Source organism: Amphiprion ocellaris, chromosome 2 (genome assembly GCF_022539595.1).
Source record: "Amphiprion ocellaris isolate individual 3 ecotype Okinawa chromosome 2, ASM2253959v1, whole genome shotgun sequence".
Taxonomy (NCBI): domain Eukaryota; kingdom Metazoa; phylum Chordata; class Actinopteri; family Pomacentridae; genus Amphiprion; species Amphiprion ocellaris.
The window spans coordinates 29,022,978-29,044,889 of NC_072767.1; the positions used below are offsets into that span (position 1 = coordinate 29,022,978).

A 21,912-nucleotide genomic window follows, 5' to 3' on the forward strand; every position below is an offset into this window, starting at 1 on the left:
GATCACATAATGTTTAAAGCTGTGATGATCTTAAATGAAACCCAGTACGAGAAAGTGGGCTTCATTGGTTTTCCTGTTAGGGGGTCATTTCCTTTGATTCTCTGCAATCATGTGCAGAATCTGGATGACTGCCACAAACATTTGCACTGGTCTGCAGCTTCAGCGTGACGAGAAAGGAAATGGAAGAGTGACAGTAATGGATATGGTGAGTGAGCGTACATTGGTGTTAAACAAAAAAAAAAAAACAACATTCAGTGGCATTAATGGAAAACCTTTCTATCCATCTTCTTCCATCCTTATGGCTTTAGCTGGTTACTGTTTGCTTTTCCAGTAGAATTCATTGAACTAATGACAGATTTATGTTCTCTGGTCCTTTCAGACACAGAGCCACTGAAAACTAATATAAAGGCGTTTCTTAAGGAACGAATACAGTAAATCAAATCGAAATGAAATGAATGTCCTGAGATCATATAACTTGAAAAAAACTCTGTAAAACTGAAAAGGCAAAGATGAACCATGGTTTTTCTGGCTTATAATGGGACTTTGGAGGGTGAATTTAACCAACAGTAAGACGGTCTGTGTTATGGTAAAGGCAAATGAGCTTGTGTTATCTTATCTGACAGAAAATCTATGCATTTTCCTTTCATTTGTGGCCATAATATAGACAAAAACACATTAGTAGGCAAATAAAGCCCTAGTTCACAAATCTGGTTGACTTTTTATATTACTATTTTAAGTCTTTATTTATTTCTAATTATTTCTTTTATCATTCTGTTCTTGTCGTTTGTCAAAGAAAACCCTGATAACATTGTAATCCTTAAAATTATACATTGTCAATACACTTATTGAAGTCATTTGGGTTTAGTTTGGTATATTTGTACTAGTCTGGCTTAACAGTTTACAGTCAATTGAATGCGCACAAGACAGGTTGCATTGCAATTATCACAGATATCTGACTTACTTGCTAGACCCACCATACCTCGTAGGTGAAAATACAGTATTTTTTAAAACTCACCCAGGCAAAGTAAAATAGTGGCCTGAGTCCCAACAGACAACCCCATCAATAGTATTTTCTCAGACTTCAGAGTTACAGTAGTCATTTTACAGTGGTTTTCCAGCTGAAAGTAGTCGTGTCACTGTGATTAAAATGAGCTTTAAAGTAAAGTTGGTGGAGTGCCCCTCTGTGCTCCCAGGTCCTAATGAGCCCTATAAACCCTAGATTAAAAGTTTGATGGGAAAAGTCATGAAAAATGAAGGCCAAGCCAGTTAACAATAAAACACTATACAATTGTACAAACAGATATTGGCTTCAGTTAAGGCACAAAAATTGCACTTGTGTGTGTTTTAAGGCAAGAGCCCCTAAAGCCAAACCCATTTTAATCTTCACATTTCCCTAATATCAGAGCAAAGCTTGTTGAAATTTCTCCAAGACCACTCGAGCATCAGCAGCACTTGTTGCATTGGCTTAAAATTCACTTTTTGGTAATAAGCTACAGTTGAGAAGATCATATGCCTAAAAAGATGATCCGCATTAAAATACGCCTTTTTACGTTCAGCTATTGGTGAGAAAGTTGACGCCACTATCATGATGTCCATGTGCTCAATATGAAGCTTCAGTCAGCAGTCTGTTATGTTGGCTTATCACTGGAAATAGGCAAAAACAGCTAGCCTCAAGTAAAAATTACAAGATGTAATGTATTGAAGAACCCATATTCTGCTTTTTGAGTTCCTCCCTTTCCTTTAAGGTGTTAGAAAGACATTTTTTGTGCATGCAAAAGGTCAGCAAACCTACAAAGCCCAAAGTCAGTACATCATGTTTAAAGTCCAGACTTTTCTTCCCTCACTTATCTACATCACCATGTCACACATTTGCATAATGGTTATCCAGCCACTAGTCTGACATGAAAGAATTATTTTTTTTTGCAATCTACCATTAATTCCTAATTAGAGTTGATTCTGCTAAGGCTACTTCTCTCTGTCTGTACTCAGAGGTCTGAGATTACGATATGTGACCAACATTGCCTCGCTTTTATCAGTCCACCTGACCAACCAGTCCCAAGGGCTTATAGAAGAGGGGGCCTAAAGAGACAGGCTAAAATGGAGTGTTTCAGACCTAGGCAGAGAAGAGGTGCAACAGCAATGTACTTTATGAAAAAAAGTGTTTTTGAACATTAAACCAACTCGCAATTTCTAGTAGGCCTCAACCATATAACCAGAAAGCTGTAATTTTGCAGAATATGGGCTCTTTAACAAATTAAAAGGAATTTTATTACCAGGGTAGCTATGTCCAGTTTGTTTCACTGCTAAGCTAAGCTAATTGAGCTAACTGAACAGTCTGCTCTTTACTGTATTTAGCACACAGATGTGAAAGTGGTATTTCCAAAATATTTCACAACTAGTTGTGCAAAGCCATAGAGAGTAGAATAGGTAGCTTATTTGAACACAGTATGTCACATTTGTGCAAACCTTACAAAATTACTGGCCAACAAAAATGACAATATCAAGGATTGTTATTTAGCTTCAACCACCAGCACTGGTGAGCAGCTGCATAACAAACTGGGTTCACATCCTCATGTTTGAATTCAACCCTGTGTCAAAAAACATATGCTTCTCTTTGTAATTGCTTTGAGATTTTCAGTGTCTTTGAGTCTCAGCAGTGCAGCTGTTTTAGACAGAAAAGATCTCAGCTCCTCCTTTTTTTTCGTCTCGTCCCCATGAGCCAGCTTTAGTTGCCCTATTGTCCATACAAAGGGACCTTCCATTTTAACTCATGGCACATCACCTCTTGATGCGGCTCAGTCTTTCACACATGATGGACAGATACTGAGTCAGCTTCACCATGGCAATGATGACGGTTCCTCCAATCAGACTGCAGGTTGGCCAGAACAGGGAGTGGAAGACAGCAACCCGTCCATAGATCTGGGTCAGGATGGCGCTGTCTGATCTGTCTGTAGGGTCAGCAAAGCACTGAATCATGTGCTGAGACCGGAGACGATCAGAAATGTTCTGAATTATGGTGTGTGTGACTGCGTAGTCCTTATGGCACTTTGGGATGTAGAAGCACTGAAGAAAGAAGAGAGAAAAAGAGAAGTGGCAGTAAAAGCTGTGTTAGATTTCTCTTACAGGAGATCTTTCTGTCAACGTAGAACTCACTGGTTTTGTGACAGTTCAGACATTAATAAATTTGAAGTGCACACACCTGATTCGATTGAAACCAACTTTTGTAGACGTGTCAGACTCACCATGGATTAACAGTTCACCACAATAAGATGTGAATAAAACAGGAATAAAAGTGTTTGATTCATATCTATATGTAGACAAAAGGATAAACTGGCAACAAAAAGCTGCCCAGGAATTTGCTGTCAAGAAGCTTCAGTTTGATATCAAATTTAAACTGGCACAAAGTGTTTGTCACTCAGTGGATCCCTCATTTTAAAAATCTCACAGTCTGACAATTTCTATTGTTTGTGTCAGGCTAAAATGTCAAATCGCACTAATTTTCTAAGGTTTCCCTCGTGATATTTGTGTGCTCAAAAAGCAAAATTGAATTAATGTAATGATCAGCTGACACCAAATTTAACTCAGTAGCTGCTTTTACTATTAAAATTCTGCAACATGCTTGCCATTCTTTCTATTTCTTATTAGAAAACAACAACAAATAACTCAAATGATGTTGAACCTGATCACATGGATGATGTATTGTGCACTCATTTACATTACAGTCCCACAGTATCATTCAGCACCGCTAATATTTTCTGTACTGGTTTGTGCTCCCTCCTCCTTCACCATTTTTTTAAAGTTCACCTGTTTGTTTAGACTGTAAAGTCTTGAACAAATAATTTTTATTGCTGGATTGGCTTTCAAATATTAAATGCCTTATAGACTGTGATGAGAAAAGCAAACGACGTGTAGTATAGAAGAAAATACTCAAATTTACAGGTTTATTTTACCAATTTATAGTCAAAGTTGACAACCATTTTTGAACACTTTGGAAAAATGTAGGGTAAATGTTTGATAGATATGTAGTTAGTTCACAGATCAGAGCGTTCTGCTGTAATAAATTTGTTGTATCTTAACACACTTAAGTCATCCAATCTTTTTCTTTGACTGTTGCCTCCTCTGCTGGTTAACTGTCTATCCATGTTTCAACAATGAGCACTAGATGTATGTAACGCAAGTTAGATAGTAACTACTTGAGTGCTTGATGTTTTCAGTTGTTATGGAAAGTTGCTTATGGATTTCACCACCTGTGTCACGGCACCTAAGACACATTGTATGTAGGCTGTAGATAGGGAAAAAATAACAACTAAGAATACTGGTCCACTGAAAACATTCCCAAACTCAGTGATGGCCAGTCTGTGCCTGTGGGGAGATATGGTATGAACATACTGTAAGTACTTGTAGAGCAGGCGCATTTCAATGTCTAATTTAAATGAGAGACATTTGGATCTAGGGATTTGCCCAAACCAGAAAGAAAACTGTATTCATCTTCTACATCCACACCAAACATACCAGTAGGAAAACCATAGGAAACAGCAGCATCAGTACCTCAGGATTGCTGTCATGCGTCTCCTCATTGTGCAACAGTCGCACCACCTTTCCTGAGGAGTTGAGGCTGACGTAGACCTGTAGACAGGGGTAACGCGAAATCTTCCAGCACTCGACTCCACAGCTGTACGAACAGTTCACATCCCACACTATGGTGGAGTTCACAATAGAACAGCGATCCTCGTCTGTCCACATGCTGGAGAACAGGATAGTTTAATGTTGTGAGGTTTTAATGGATACTCTTAGAAAGAGTATCTTCTATTTGGCTGTGTGCAGATCAAGCCATCACTGGTTATTACCTGTCAGAGTAGGAGCGCAGGATGGTGATTCCCAGGACAAAGTACATCATGATAGACAGGAAGACCATGCTGAGGCCCAGCAGTATGGCTCTGTCCTCTCCGGCCCTCAGAGCGGTCACTGTCTTCCTCTTGTCCAGGACCTCATACTCACGGATCTGCTGGTAGATGGATCTGAAAGAGGATGAGGATACATTTACTGAGAGCAAATAAAGCCTTACTAGCTGTACCTCTGTGATCGTGACCCTGAGCTTTGGACACTAATCAAAACACGAGCAGGAGAAGATAAAATCATACCTGCGGTCATTTCTTCCATCTGTTGCTTTACTCCCTGCCCACAGAAACATTCTTTCTGAGGAATGTGGGAATTGTAGTCCACTGTTGCTGCTAGAGGAGCTGACCCACCTATGAAACATATAGACTATTATTCAAAAGGCAACAGACCCTGGAGGATTTAATTTCTTTTGTCTTGGGGACAGTTTAAGAAGAGTCTGACAGCGTTAGGCTGGCCTTCGTTTAACTCGCAGATTAGTTTGATGCGTTTCAGGCAACTTTGCAAAAACAAAAACTAACTAATTTTAAGCTGATAAAGTGAGCTACTCTGTGCCCAAACAAACTCTAAACTAAGACCGTTGTGTTTGAGTGACACCTGCTGTCCACTGCTGACATTGTCAGTCTGCAGAATCAACACACTGAAACTTGCCACAGGATCTCAGCTCTTCTACGGACATGCACTGTGTTGAGATTTTATGGTGCTGAAAGACTGTAATTGAATGTGTTTGTTACTCTTCACTGGGTTTAATTTGTAATATGTTCTTGAAACTGTTGGAGCACTTTCTGCTGGAATGAACTGAGCTCAGTGGTTTACATGGATGCTCAGGCAGTCATGTTTTTACTTTAAAACTTTCAATCAGAAATTCTTGTTTAGTCAAGAACTAAATAATCTTGCATAGCTAAAGTTATCTCAACATTGCTTTATCAGTGCTGAAGAAACAAATCAAATCAAGTTTATTTATACATTTCAAACACAACCTGAGTTGACCAAAGTGCTGTAAATGCTATGAGACAGGCAACAACAAAACTGTGTGCAAAAATGTGGCCAATGGAAGGTTTTTACCCCCAGTCTACATCTGGTGAGTCAGAATTATAACTAGTCTACTTTGTGCAACAGATGAATTTTGATGTCTTTGTTAAACATTAGTTTGATCTGAGCCTCCAACACTGGCGAAATGGTTTGTAGTCTCAAAAGTTAAAATACACAAGTGAAGAATGAAAACAAACACTGATTCAGGCTCGAGAATAACAAGAAAATGGTAGTGAACATAATCACATGACCAAAGTTGGGCATGAGAATTTTATTTCATTGTACCACCCAAACTGTCCCTTTCATGTGACCCTCAGAGGGGTCCACAGTTGTCTTTTCTTTGTTCAAGATGTTGTTCACAGTCAATTGCAGCTTTAAGTGTGGAACATAAAAAGAATAAAAAGAGTGTGAACTCTGTGTAAAATATCTAGAACAATAATAAAATGAGAAATAAATAATCCCAGTAAATTTGTTAGACAAAATAAAATAACACTAGATATCAAGATACAGAATATTTTAACTCGATGATATCCTAAAGTGATTCATAAGGGAAACACATCAAAATCGAGAAATGTACCATAAACCCAAACTGATTTTGATCAGCAGCAACATTACAGTCAATCTGCCTTAAAGCTGCTAATTTTGGTCCTATTATAATCATAAAGTTCTTATTTGAGAACTTGTTTCAATTTGTATATCTGGCCAATTTTGCTACATAATGCTGTCATAGCTGCTTCTGATGTCCAGGAGCATTTTGATATTATACAGTTCCTGCTGGAAAATAAAATCTGCGTTCTTTTGTAATCATTTGGTTTCATTCCACTTGTGCAGGTACACTCTATGGATTCAAATGTAATTTCCCATGTTAAATGCTTTAAATCGATGGCATTGTGACAGAATAGATGCAAAAACATGCTGCGTGCCTCCTTATAGTAAATTTTTCCCTCAAGTAAAAAATATATCACATGCTGGACAGACTGCAGGAAACATGAAGAGTTGAAAGCAACTCCAGCTGGTTGTCAGAATGTATGTTCGTATATCAACACTCAGCTGACCCACCATCCCTCACAGTTATTTACAACCCAGGTCTAACAGGTCTCTTTCATCAGTCATCAATAAGAGCTCCATACTGACTCTGAGAGGTTTCACTATCATCACCTTAGTGTTTACTGTTTGTGTTCAGGGTTTTCTGAGACTCCAGCTTTGACAACAGACAACCTTCAATGTTGGAGCGTCTCCTTCAGCTTCCCACAGTTTTCCAACAACTGCTGTATATATGAATAAAGACGTTTTCCAGTGTTTGTACAGCACATGGAAACAAGCCGCTCTAATGAAATCTGCAGCCTCCTGCTCACTCTATTTTTAATTTAGCCCTTTCAGGAATTACATCTCATTATGCAACAAGTGCCTGGTTTAGTTTTTCACTCTTCAGGCTTTAGAGAAACAGACACGTCCCTTCTTCTATCTTTTAAACTTTTATTCAGTTCAAATAAATTCAACATAAAACCTAAAACACATTCCTGATGCCATGAATTTAAAAGACTCATAGACAATATGTGTGACGTGGTTCATAGTCTTGTATGTTTTAATGAAAACTACATACACTACATGTAGCTGTACATGTAGACACTATATATGAATAGGCCAAAAAACAACACAGAACAAAACAAAACAAAAAAATAACTATATCAGATATCACTATGAAACTTCCTTCATTGATTACTAACATTAAGACAATATTTTTTTGTATTCCAAGTGTCCTGAAATTTTATATCTAAATATGCAAATGAGGTATTATACACTGCTCAAAAAAATAAAGGAACACTTTACAGACTGGACAATGTGTTAAGATAAGATGCCACATTGTTTGATGGAAATGAAAATTATCAACCTACAGAGGGCTGAATTCAAGACACCTCAAAACTAAGTGAAAAAATTATGTGGCAGGCTACTCCATCTTACAGAAATTCCTTGGCAGCAACTCAGAATGGTACTCAGTAGTTTGTATGGCCTCCACATGCTTGTATGTGGCGATGTTGGGGCATGTTCTTAATGAGACGACAGGTGGTGTCCGAGGGTAAATTCACCCTGATCTGGACCAGGGCATCACTGAGCTCCTGGACAGTCTGAGGAGCAACCTGGTGGTGTCGGATGGACCAAAACATAACGTCCCAAAGGTGTTCTATTGGATTCAGGTCAGCTGAGCATGGGGGACAGTCAACGGTATCAATTCCTTCATCCTCCAGGAAATGGCTGCATACTCTTGCCACATGCATTGTCGTGCACCAGAAGGAACCCAGGACCACTGCACCCGCACAGGGTCTTACAGTGGATCCAAGGATTTCATCCCAATACCTAATGGCAGTCAGAGTGTTGTTGTCCAGCCTGTAGAGGTCTGTGCGTTCCTCCATGGACATGCCTCACCAGACCATCAGTGACTCATCACCAAACCGGTCATGTTGAACAATGTTACAGGCAGCAGAATGTTCTCCACAGCTTCTCCAGACCCTTTCATGTCTGTCACATGTGCTCAGGGTGAACCTGCTCTCATCTGTGAAAAGCACAGAGCACCAGTGATGGACCTGCCAATTCCTGTGTTCTATGGCAAGTGCCAATCGAGCTCCACGGTGCCGGTCAGCGAGCACAGGGCCCACAAGACGTTGGGCCCTCAGACCACCCTCATGAAGTCCGTTTCTGATTGTTTGGTCAGAGACGCTCATACCAGTGGTCTGCTGGAGATCATTTTCTAGAGCTATTGCAGTGCTCATCCTGTTTCTCCTTGCATAAAGGAGCAGATACCTGTCCTGCTGATGGATTGAGGACCTTCTACGGCCATGTACAGCTCTCCTAGACTAACTGCCTGTCTCCTGGAACCTCCTTCATGCTCTTGAGACTGTGCTGGGAGACACAGAAAACCTTCTGGCAATGGCATGCATTGATGTGCCATCCTGGAGGAGTTGGACTTCCTGTGCAACCTCTGTAGGGTCCAGGTATCGCCTCATGCTACCAGCAGTGACACTGACCCTAGCCAAATGCAAAACTAGTGAAAAACAGTCAGAAAACATGAGAAGGGAAAAAAAATGTCTGGCCTTCACCTGTAAACTCATTCCTGTTTTGGGGGTTGTCTCATTGTTACCCCTCTAGTGCACCTGTTGTTAATTTCATGAACACCAAAGCTGCTGAAACTGATTAAAAACTACCTCTGTTACTGACTTAACCGGATTGGTATCCCTGAAGTTTAACTGTCTTGATGCAATATTTAGATTAAAAAATGTTCCTTTAATTTTTTTGAGCAGTTTATATCCAAACATATGCTGGTGAACAATATATATTTACTTTCCAGCATTGTATTTCACAAATTGTTGTTGCCTGTAGTGTCTGGTCTTAACTGAGATTTTTGTGTGTGTTTTGCCAATAATTTCAGAGCTGAGACTGAAAATACTTTGCAATTGTTTCTTGTCCTGACAAAGGACTTTATATACCTGTTGGCAGTAGAGATGCTGCCGAACCATTTTCACAAACCTTTTTTGGTTTTGGTTACATTTAAATCTTAAAACAAAATCACTCCAGTCCATGAATTCTTTCATTATGGGACCGCTTGTCTGTCTTGGGCAAGTTTTAGAGTATTTGCATATTTATTGCAACACTAATTTGTGCACAAGTTAAAAAATAAAATAGGAAGGACACAATCCTTCCACTAATGAGCCAGTGCTGCCTGATTCAGATGCTCCACCATTTGCAGCTACTGTCTGAGTTCTGTTATGGAAACTGATAATCCGCATCATGACTCGATGATCTAAATGGAAGGAGGTTATAAGCTTTATTTACTCATACGTGACGTTCCATTGTATTAAAGGCTCCAGAGAAGTCAACGAAAAGTAATCTTGGATTAGCCCTTGCTTGTTCATTTATAATCCAAAATAAACGACACCATAAACACCTCCCAGGTTAATACACCAACTGCAGCGAATCGAGAGCTGGTCCAGTTACATTTAGAGCTTGGATTTGATAATATTCTTCAGAGTTTTGATGTTATTGCTCACGGCCACAGGTCATTGATACCTTATTTAGGTTAGCACCCTTTGTAAGATCAGAAACAAGCTGCAGCTGAGCTAAAATAATATATAAAATACATAGTTTCATAAGCATGACTTTGTTGCATTAACCACACTCCTACAACAATAAGCATTGCTACTTTAAATCTGGGAGGTGAATCTGGCACAGAAAGGACATATTCATAATATTACAAGGGAACTCAACATCAAAGTGTGCTTCTATGTGTTAGAGACACTATGTCAAAAAAAAAAAAAAAAGTTGTGCCGCTGCTTTTGTTACTACAGCATTAAAGAGCCCATATTCTGCTTTTCTGGCTTCTCCCTGTCATTGTGCTCTGTTGTTGCTTTTGTTAGGCATGCTAAAGATCTGCAAACTTGCAACCGGCACCAAACCAAGAGAATTTGTGTGCCATTATTTCCTTACTAGGGCTGCTTCCGAATGAGCTACCTCTCAATACTCATAGATCTTGGATGACATATGTAACCAACAATACCTTGCTTTTCTCAGACCAGCTGACCAATCAGAGCAGACCAAATGAGGCTTTAAGGGAGGGGAGGTCTTAAAGAGACAAATGTAGCATTTAAGAAGAGGTGGAGGCAATGTACAGTATGAGGAAATGACATGTCATGACATCTCAACATTAATGTAAAAATAATCAGGTAGAGCCCCCAAAAAATGTATGAACCTGTAAATGTGCAGAATATGGGTTCTTTAAAGACTGATGGATTGAAAAGTTTGGCGTATTTTGTTAAAATACAAAAATGTCACTTCAAATCTCCATTATTGTGCATGTACCAGTATCCAAGCGATACTTTGTCCTACTTTCTTGAACCCTACTGTCTAGAAAGAAGGAAAGTTGACACTGGTTGCTTGTGCAAAACCCTGAATTAGAATGCAATGCTGATGTTTTTAGAATTGCCCTTTCTGCAACGTGCAGATGACGGCATCGGACATCAATCAAGAGGCGTGGCCTCATCCCAAATAGGTGTAATTCTTTAGATACTAATCTGCTCCGTTTGCCTTTTAACTCTGTAAATCTGCCTCAATCAGGTATATATCAAATGTGAGTATGCCGTCCTGTTAGTCTACCTGACGAGTCTTCTTTTAAATGTGGAAAAACATGCACAAGGGTGGGGCTGACATTGTATGTGTGTGTCTTTTCTGAGAACATGTGTTACTTTGATTTATGTGTGATGAGTGTGTTGACTGGCCGCATGCCTACACACATCTACATGGATGTCTTTGAGTGTTATATTTGTCTAAAGACAGTTGTCTTCGTAAACTAATGGAAAAACTCCACACACGGGAAGTGGTATGTGGACACGCTGTCTTCAGCGCATAGCTGTCATTCCTTTACAGTTTAAGACCTCCTGCACAAGTGGAAATCACGCTCTCTCGTAAAAGTTGATGTAGTGAAGGTTAGACAACACTGTTGCTGAAATTACAAAGACACGTTATATAATAACAGCTCCATTCTGGTGCTTTGTGTTGCATTGCAGATTTTAAGCCCACAAATCATATAAAAACCATAAGAAATGGTCAGTTACTACTGATATCAATGAAACTGAAACATTTTTTATATCACCCTAATCTGTCCAATTACTTTCTAACCTCTAACATCATAGCATTGTGTGTTTAATGGGTTGTATCTCTCACACTGTCCTTTCTGTGCTGTTGTAAACATACTTAAATTAAAGGCGAGACTCTGTATTTTAATGTTTCAGAGGGTTAAGGGTGAAATCCTGACCCTCTCAAAAGCCAAAACTCATCCTGCTGTTTGAGGTTCCCCAAATGGGGTCACAAGATAAATCTGAGGGCTCACATCCTTTAATTTCATAAATGAGACTTATTTTTCTCATGTTTTTCAATTTATTTATTTTGATATACTTATTGTTAGTTTAGCATATTGATGTACAGACTCCAAAGATGTGCAACTGTCCAGTTGTCTGGAGTGGATTATCAAGTGTTTAACGTGAGAAAACAAACAAAAGAGGGACCAAAACATGAGAAACCTGTTGGCACCTGGCTTCTAAAACAGGAACAGTCAACATGACAGTGCTAAATATTGACTGAAACGTGCTTCATTACACACACAGACACACTGTTGGTCTATAAAAGTGATAGGGCCATGAGTGAGGGACCGCCTGATGGGTGCCTAAATCAATATTTGCTCATCCTGTGTGTGTTTTCCGTTTGGTTGGTCGATCTGAATGCAGTTTCAGGTCTTTTAGCACAACAGAGCTCCTAGCTGCAGCTCACTGACTCACTGTTCAGTGAAATCTACACCACTGATGAGATGATAAGTGGTGGGAAATCTAAATATGGGACTGTAAACCTCCCAACTCCAAGCAGTTTCAATGTGTTTTTGGCTCCTGTTACTTTTTTTTCACTGTGTGCTCATTTTCCACTGCAATATAAAGTCCTGAACCTCGATGGAAGCAGCACAACCATGACCAGCAGTAGAAGGAACTCTAAAATGCCGTTTGTGCAGTCTAACAGAATTATAATGACAAAAATCATAAAAACAGTAACAACAAAAGTTGAATTTTGATTTTTTTTTTTTTTTTTTTTTTTTACAAAAAATTGGAATCAATGCAGCAGGTGTAACTAAAACTTAGAAAAAAATAATGACTGCCTACTTTTTAAATGTGTTTTCATACTTGTTTCCAATTGGCTCTGTGGAAACACAGCCTGCAGTTCAGCAGAGAAGGGAATTGTCGTCACATGACCTTTGATTACACGAATACTTTATCGATTGCACTGAGGAATGCAGAATTTGTTGCTGATATTTGTCATACAGAATATAAATGATTTTAAATATGATGATTCTTCCTTTTTTTTATAGTCTGGTAAAAGGTTTAATTTTGACCATTTTCAGAAAATAGCGTCTTTTTTGCTGGATAATCTAGGAATAGTTTGCTTTTTCTTCTCCAAATGCCGTCACAGTGAACCATTGTAACAACAGATCATCATTGTCTGGTTGCTGACAACTCTGAGTCTTTACAAAGTGTGGGAAAAGTAAGTTAATAACAATATAGGTTGAATACAAATCCAACATTAGGAGATTTTTCATTTACCATGCACTGAATTGAGTTTTTGATATTTTCAGGCCCCACAATACCACATTGGTATCATTGGACCCCAACAGATTACTCAGAATGGGTTTGTTAGAATCACTGCCATGGTGGTAAAGTAAACAGGCTTTCATATGCTGTGGATATACCCAAAATGCTTTATTGATGAAATTAAATAATATCAAGTGTAACCAAGATCCAAATAAATATAAAAATGCAAGAAGCAGCTGTATTATTTCATCTAATTTTGTTAATAAAAAAAGCTACTTGTGGAAAATCGCTTCGAGAAAAAAGTCCCAACAACTACAACTGCAGATTTAGTGCATGTTTTGGTGCCTTTGTCACTTGACCTCATCAAATATTCCTGAAACTAAACACAGACTAGCCATGTGTTCATGTTGCATATTACATACTGAAAAGAGAAACAACTACTCAAGAGAAGCCAGAAGATTCCAAGCAAAATGCAAAAAGCAATAGAACCATCAGCCATGGTTCAGGGTACATGAAACCATGAGTGGCTCAGTAGTAACACCCTGTTTTACAAGCGCATAACTCATATTTTATGGGGCCCACATGAGTAGAGCTGATGAAGAGGAGCTCACCTGATTTCTGACGATGGTGTTGGACAGAAGTCAATAGTCAGACTGTCGGAGCAGTTGTCTCCTAACATGGCAACCCGGGCTTCACAAGTCTTCCTCACATGGGCTCATTTTTACCTTCACCCAAACGATTTCTGTCATTTTATGCACCCAGTAGCTGTGACAGCTGCCTATGAGAAAGGCTCAGGAGCCCTTACATTTCCTGAATGGTGTAAAAATTTAGTTTCTAGTCTCTAAAAGTTCATGACAAAATCTGCTGATGGATTCTACTTGATAGAAAACTGAGAATACCAGGAACTGGCTGACAACGATCCATCAGCTTCATCATCTAACCCACGGGTCTCGTGTCTCTGCTTCCACTGCTGCTCTGTCTGAGGCGCCGGGTCTTTAAGTGAGTTTACGTCATCCTCATCTGCATCTGTCAGTGTGGATGTGGGAGGTGGCTGGATGAAGGCAGTGAGGAGGAGGCTGACATGCGCATGAAGAAATCAATGTTGCCAACACACAATATAAGTTCAGAAACCGTCTCTATGTTTTATTAGATGCCAGTAATGCTTTAATACTCCACTGTCCTCATTACACCCTGATCAAACAAAGGCGAGTGTTTGGTTTTTAGGTTTTTTTTTTTGCTCCTATCATGTTTTTATTCACTGTGGACGTATTTTAAAGGCTTGCAGCTCTATTTTATATCACAAAAAGACAAAACCAAAAGATTAATTTCTTATTTTTTTTTCTTTTTAAAAAAAAATAAAATTGGAATTGAAAGTTGCAGTTGTTACCAGTATTGGAAAACATGTGGGCTCCACATGCTATAGAGTAGGCCTGTCTTACAATTTAAAACCTCTACAAACTGTTTTTTACTCTACTCTGCACATCAACAGTAGAAAGATGTTTCGCTGTTCTGAATATATCTTCTAACAACTTGCTCCTCTGTACAGTTTCCATGCTGCATTTATTTTATTGATTGTGTTTTATTTTTTTTCTCTCAATCTCTTGGTTACAATCTGGTGTAAATGGTTTATCTTTGCTAAATTTTTATATGTGACATGTAGAAAAAAATATTTTTGATAAAATATCATGATCTTAAGATTAGATTCAGCAAATTTTCCCAACAGAATCACATCTCTTTCTTCTGAAAGTTGAAAATTGTTGCTCTAATGGATGAATCACATGCCTTTCAGACCCACCGTGGGATTTTGGGTTGCAGAAGGTTAAATTGAGCATGATGAACCAATTATAGTCTGCCGTCTGCTCATTTTTTTAGCGGTGGAAGAAAACAACAACGAGCAACTCAAGGACGATATGTTTCACCAGAAAAAAAACATTAAAACATCAAACATTTTCAAGATTACTTCTTTCTAGAAGGTCTAGCTATGTAAGGTCAAAGAAAACTACTAGTTGGGGCAAATAAACCATGATAACTACAACCCAACAAAGAGCTAGATGCCCTGTAGACCATCCACTTAGAGCTATTGCTTATTTTAAATTAATTGATGAATTCATTTCTTAGTTGTTTGGTCTATAACATGTCATAAAATGATGAAAAGTCAATCAGTGTTTTCCAAAGCCCAAACTGATTAAATGTCTTGTTTTGTCCACAACCCAACAATACTCATTTTACTGTTCTAGTGGAGGAAATAAGCTAGAAAATATTCACTTTTAACTAGCTGGAATCAGAGATTTTAGACTTCATTCTCTCCAAAAATGATTCAACTGATTGATCATTAAAGCTGTTGATGATTAATTTCATAGCTAACAACTTACTGATAAATTACTATAGCTGTCCTTCACACCTCCACCCTGATTCTACATGTCATTGACTGTAAAAGACATGATGTACAACTCTTTGATACACAATGTTGTAACCTGTAGAAGTGATTTCTAAGACTACTGGACATCTCACTGCATCTTAATTCTAGTATATTTAATGGAATATGTCTTTTTATAGATCCTGTCTGAAAACCTATCTTCATAAAAAGCTTTATTCAGTGATCTTTCATGTATTTAATGCATTATTATTATTATTATTATTATTATTATTATTATTATTATTATTATTATTATTATTATTATTATTATTATTATTATTATTATTATTGATGGCAGTTAAACAGGTAAATAATCATCTGCAGAGGCCAGTGAGCTTCTCCAGTACAGACAGACTAAAGTACAGACAGACTTCACCTTTCGGGAACTGATTGTCAAATTATCTTTGTTTTTTATCAGGAAAAGTCATCATATATATTTTATAATTTTTTGTGGTGTTTTTGTTTGCTGGTCGTTTTTTAATGAAAATCTAGTTTGCAGGGGCACTATAGCTGCACCCTGAGCTTCTCCCCAAACTACTGTGATTGATTTAAAGAAATACAAACAAGCCACTGTGGGGTTATTTGCCCCCTATGGCAGAATGATAATGAGCTGCAGCCAGATCATCCTCCACCACTGACACCATGCTGTAGAGATACGTCTGACAAGACCAATTATCAGCCTGATTTTCTGCTCAGATATTCATCATTTTTGTTTTCTTTATTTAAGTGATTCTGATACAATGAATAACAACTGAAAATAGATTTTTAGACAGGATCTATAAGATGACAGAACTGACATCCAAAATAATAGATTTGTCTGTATGTGTGTGGTGTTTTCACTGTCTAGTATTTTATTGAAACAAAATTTTGGTCATGGAGGATAACAGGCACAAAGTGTGATACTCTGAGCAAGAATGTTTTTAAAAAGTCGACGAGAGGTGTCGTCACGTGGATCCACGTGTTGGGACACATGTTGGCCAAAGTTGTGACTTTAATGCTCTGAGCTTTAACCTTGGTGTGGTCATGTCTATGTAATGTGTATTAAGGGGAGATCATTCCTTTATCCTTATTAATTTACTTTTTCATTGTTGTTTTCATATTAAAATGATTACCTTTATACCTTGATAAAGTTAAAGTGATGATTTCTATTTAAACCTTTCTTCTGCTAGTCTAAGTAAGCTAGTCTAATTAATAAGTATTGACTGAAATACAACATTTAATCTTAATAAATCTTTCAGTTCTATTGCCCAGTACCCTAAAGAGCTACATGTACAGTAGAAAAAACTTGCCGCATCAAGAGAGAACTCAAGGGTTCCTACATCTGCTACTGTTTAATGCAGACACATACTCAGAGCTATTTATTCACCTTTCTTATAACTGTTAAAAAGGTCATGGATGCCGTGTCGTGTGCTGTCAAATCCGCAGGAGGAATACTCTCTGATGTGGTCAAACGTTTTGCCATATATACATGCTCGCACATGCTGTCCACATACTGAGATCTGTCCTCTGCTGCATCCTTAGACAGCCACACAGCCACATACCTCATCAACACATACACTCACACACACACATATATGCTCGCTTCATCTCAAGCAGGTCAGAAGCTAAGCCGCTTGTCTGTCTTTGGCACATAAACCTCACGGCGTTCCTGGAAGGCGGGACTATCAGGTGGCACGATGACGGCACAGGTGCTGCGCTGACACACAGGAATCCTTTTACACTCACACACACAGTTTACCCGAACCACAGCGACTACGAGCCAAACCCCAAATCATGTCTTCACCCTGAAATTGAATGACGTATATTCCAAGGACTTGATTTGTGGCCCCATGAGGGAGGCAGGGAACAGATTTATGTCCCCACAACAAACAGGAGTGGACACACTGGGTGCGCCTCAGCAGTGATGTCATGCTTCTGTTTCTGGAAGGTTATTTGGATGGCATGTGTTTTGTGTGCGTAGTCTGCAGTTGTCTTTTGCAGACAGTGAGAGTCGGACACAGCTGCTCAGCTGTGTTTAGAATCGAAGAGCTGTGGTGCAGCTAAGAAAATAAAACTGAAATCAAATGAGCTAACTGTAGACCTGAACAGTGGATATTAACATGTGGGGTAAAACACATTTGATGGCACTGCTGTTGCCTTCTTCCACCTCACATATTTCAGCTGTTCAGCCTAAATATCTCTTACAGTGTGTTCAGACTGAGCCACATCAGTTGTTTTTGTTCCCAAATTTCACATTTAGAGATTTTCTTATGCAGCTTGAGTATTCATCTTTCACTGAATGAACTGTGCTAGCTGCTCAGTTTGCAGTAATATTTCTCATTTTTTGTGCACTTTATATTTGTTTATTTGATTTATTTTATAAACCTTAGAGTATTTTATTGAATATCAAAGTGTTTTTTTTATAGTATTTTAACCCTCAAAAACCCAAAACCTGCTGGTTCACAACCTCATTTTTAAAAAAGTTACACAATTACACCATTCACCAGAGCCAGAAACTGTAAAAACAGGAAAAAGGAGGAATATTTGGCTGAACTGCAGGGTGTGTTTACACAGACAGAGAGGAGAGAAGTATTGAAACAAATCCGAGAGACTAAGAGCAACAACAACAACAAAAAAAGAAAATGCATGCTTGATCAATGAAATGAATGCAGCATGGTTCAAAAAGGGTAAACAGAGCAGCAAAATATCAGCAAATTGTTGGAAGATACAGTCAGCATGGTGAAATGTATTTCTAGAGTTAATGTGCAGAGTAGTCTTAAAATGCCGAGTCTGTAGAGACTGTAAAACATCTAAATATCAAAATATATAGTATATAGAGCCACTCTTTTTTTTCCCCAGTATTAGTAACTGTGTACTGTGGAAACTCTGAAAGCTGTATTGTACGTACTGATTTCAGGATTTGTTTTTGTCTGATAAGTGCATCATACTGCACACAATCATTTTACGAGTTCTCTCTTCTTCTAGCCATGGCTGGGCTGTTTGCATAGAACTGTAGGAATTCATTTTGTGGTAAAAACCCAACAGTGGGTGACCCAGCAGTGAGTAAAAATGTTATAAACGCCCAGAAGCTGTCTGGACTTCATAGGGTTAATGTGTATTTCACGGTTTCTGCTGCTGGGATGAGTATTATCAACCAAATTTTCATTGTATGACCTACAATGATAATAAAGAGTCTCTCTCTTTTTTTTTCTTTTTTTTTTAAAAGAAAATCTGTATCTACTCTATGTCTTGCTATCTTGAAAATGATCTGCATTCAGACAGGTTAGGTTTGTAATTGTAGGGTCACCAGTTTGAATTTCCCACTTTCATGAACAGCTGCAGAGTTACTTAAAGCCCTGGTGGTCCTACTTCCCAGGTCACCAGGTCAATTTTTCTGTTAACTTGAATTTTTTTTAATTGAATACGGAGGACTGTAGCAGATAAGCTGCATTTTCACATGATTTTAGATTGATTGTCTTATTGAGAGACATTGTTTTAAATGTAGCTGAAAGATACTGTATGCTTACATGATGCATATTTCTAAAATGTATTAATTTTTGCATTTAATGACAGTTGGAAGGCAGATGGGATATGTGAGGCATGCAACAAGGTGGCTGAAGAGAGCTTCAGTTAGAACTGACCTGAGGACGGTGCACTTAAGTAGCATGTGTTTTTCATGTGCTTTTCAGCTACTAACAACTCTAATGCACATTTCTAAATAAAGCCATGTGTGATGAGATTAATACGAACAAGCTGACATACATCAAAGCTGCTTGTCACTGGGCTCCAAACAAAACACTGCATGTCAAAGCTGCCATGTTTTTTCTGCAGTTCACTCTGAACCTGAAGGTCAGTTAACAGGCTGCACAGAGCAACGACAGTAGCAGGAACCAGGGGTCAAAGGGGCCCATGGTTCAATTTTGCTTCAGGGCCCCCTAGTGGCTCAAATGTCAAAACACCAATAACATAAGTAAGAGAACGTCCTGGTTGGACACCTGTCACTGACCCACAGCATCTTTAGAGCAGCAGGGGAAATAAAATACCAGAGAAATGTGAATTTATATAGACATATTTGAAATAAAGCAAGAAAATACACATATACTGACCGATTTCTGAGCTTATAGGAGAATAGGGGAGCACAGGTAGTGAAACAAACAGACGTAAAGATGGTAGGACAGCATGATTTACTGTAGATCAGATTAAAGTTGACTCGTCTGCCACATATTTTGTTGTGATTGTTAGAAGGAGTGCTAATGGCAGAGCAGTGGAGACAGCTGGTGTTAATGGTTCAGACCAGACTCGGTGGCTCCTCACAGCGAGGTAACATTAATGGAATAATCCAGACTGCTGGGAAGTCATTTTAATACATGTAATTAAATTAGCAGCTGAGCTACAGTTTACAGTAGCTCTCCGGTAGGTTCATTCATTCTCCAAATATGGAGAAAGCATTTGGAGACCGTGTATTATCTTGTGTTTATATTTACTTCTGACATATTTCATACTGATTTTTTTTGTCTAGACGATGAGAGTTATTCTCTCAAGTTGGAATTTACGGTCATCTGAACATCATTGATTTCATCTTCATATCATTAATTCACAAAGACAACCAGACTTCACAGGCAACTACTCTGATGATAAGGTTTCATCTGAAGCCTTTAGGCAGTGTCATTAAACACTTTCTTAAACACCAAAATACCATCAGAAGACTTAGTCAGAGCTTTCTCATTTTGTCAAACTGCATGAACTTACCTTCAAATGCAGCAGAAGTCAAAAGGCTTCCAGAGTGCAGGTGCCTCTTTTGTGTTTCAAATCCATTGCATAGTTAAGAAGTGTCCTCTGGGCTGAGCCAACATGCGATACTCTATCAGGAATGGAGCAGCTCCAGCAGCTCCAGCATGCCTCCCATACTGCAGACTGAGCCACAGCCATAGTGAACACACTGCCCCTCACTGCTCACACTAATAACCAGTGAGTGATGATGATTGTCTGAGGGATTTGGTGGGGAGAGGGACAGAGTTTGGTCTAAAAGGAGATGAGAGACCAAGAAAGGAAAGAGAATAACAGGAGCAGACAAAGTAATTATAAAGTTTCATTAAAGTAAAGTTTAAAGCTCAAATGACAGCACAGAATGTCTGACAGATGAATAATATGCTTGGGAATGCAAACCTCATACCTTCAGGCAACTACAACTTCTCATACCGTCTGACAATGTCAACATCTCGGACAGTATGATTAATGTGACAACTTTTATGGCAACTACACGACAAAACCTGCATGAATTGATTTTCTATTCACTGTCTACTGAAACAAGTAGCAAACACACCACATACTATCGTCTCCAGCAGATTCTCATTTCTATCTCTGTTTTGGTCTCCGCCAACCTTCAGTGGAAATATCTGAACTTTCTGCTGCTACATGTTCAATATAATTACCAGCTGCTAGTGTTGTCTGTTTTTTGGCACTGAGAAAGTAGTGAACAGTGGATTTTTCTATTCTTTTCAGTGAAAATAGCTACTTGTTGCAGTTGGTAGGAAATTAATGAGAGTGAAAGCAAAAGTATACAAAATATAGAATATCTACCAAATGATGATGAATACTTGTAGTTTTTTCTGTGAGGGATTCTTAAATCTCTTAGATCTGAATGTTGACATTGAAATAAACAGTATTCAAACACTTTGCAATTATGTCCTGCAGCAGTGGATTCCTTTTTCACACATTCATGTGTTCGTGTGACATGTCCAGTGCAATTTTAACATAATCAGAAACATTTTATCACTCCCCAAGGCGCTACTTTATGTGACTCCTTTAGTTATAGCCCTTCTCCTCCTCCTCCTCCTCGTCTATTGGCCTCATACAAGAATTTGCCCAAAAGTGCAACAGAGTTAAAACCAGGCGATGAAAACAGGCATTAGAGCTGAGTTGACTGAATGGAGAAACTGATCATTGTTCTCACCCTGAGGTGCGACGGACGCCGGCCTCTCTGTAGCTCCTCTGGTGTAGCATTCTGTTAATGTATTTATGTCTGCATGTGACTGACTGCAAGGACTGGCTTTACAATCACACTAACACAGTGTACAGTCCACAGGATGAAGTGGAATCCAATAAGCAAACACAGAGAGAGAATTGGAGGAAGTGGAGGCTTTGCTCACCTTCCTGATTGTGGGAGAGGGTGACGACTGCACACATAATCAAGATTTTTTCTTCATAACAGAACAGCTCGTTGTAGTTTTTATTCATTCTTTCATGATAACCAGCAGCGAGGGTTTGCACTTTCAGAGGCTTTCAGGGTGTACTGTACTAACTTCCAGAACTTTGCAGGGCTCAGTGGAAGCCAGGGGCCCAATTGATTGCTGAGCCAGAGCTTTTCTGTGAAGTTACTTCTTATGTGTTGTGAAATTAATCAAATGACTACAAACAGACGCAAAATGATCCAAAGCATATGCAAAGGATGGATAAAGAGACACAAAA

At 38.7% G+C, this 21,912-nt stretch overlaps 1 protein-coding gene across 2 annotated transcripts; it reads right to left on the reverse strand.

The window, feature by feature from the left end:
• Nucleotides 1-228: 228 nt before the first annotated feature.
• On the reverse strand, nucleotides 229-21,521 carry si:ch211-247n2.1 (calcium-activated potassium channel subunit beta-2). Of its 2 annotated transcripts, XM_035941288.2 has the most exons (6): nucleotides 21,398-21,521; nucleotides 20,194-20,466; nucleotides 5,142-5,249; nucleotides 4,848-5,018; nucleotides 4,549-4,744; nucleotides 229-3,063 (listed from the first exon to the last, which is right to left on the reverse strand). In XM_035941288.2, the coding sequence occupies exons 3-6, from the start codon at nucleotides 5,189-5,191 to the stop codon at nucleotides 2,779-2,781; spliced, it is 702 nt and encodes a 233-aa protein (XP_035797181.2). In that variant the 5' UTR covers nucleotides 5,192-5,249; nucleotides 20,194-20,466; nucleotides 21,398-21,521; the 3' UTR covers nucleotides 229-2,778. The 2 variants fall into 2 exon arrangements, with proteins under 2 accessions (XP_035797181.2, XP_023150581.3); XM_023294813.3 differs by lacking the exons at nucleotides 20,194-20,466; nucleotides 21,398-21,521 and adding an exon at nucleotides 13,661-14,024.
• Between the last annotated feature and the right edge of the window lie 391 nt (nucleotides 21,522-21,912).

Bases quoted from the DNA above. Each gene is read 5' to 3' on its own strand.
- si:ch211-247n2.1 (XM_023294813.3), bottom strand. From the start codon at position 13,728: ATGTTAGGAGACAACTGCTCCGACAGTCTGACTATTGACTTCTGTCCA. The intron at 4,745-4,847 runs GTAATAACCAGT...CCTGTTCTCCAG, and splicing joins CTGCGCTCCTACTCTGACAG to CATGTGGACAGACGAGGATC. The intron at 3,064-4,548 runs GTACTGATGCTG...TTCTTTCTTCAG, and splicing joins CGCATGACAGCAATCCTGAG to TGCTTCTACATCCCAAAGTG.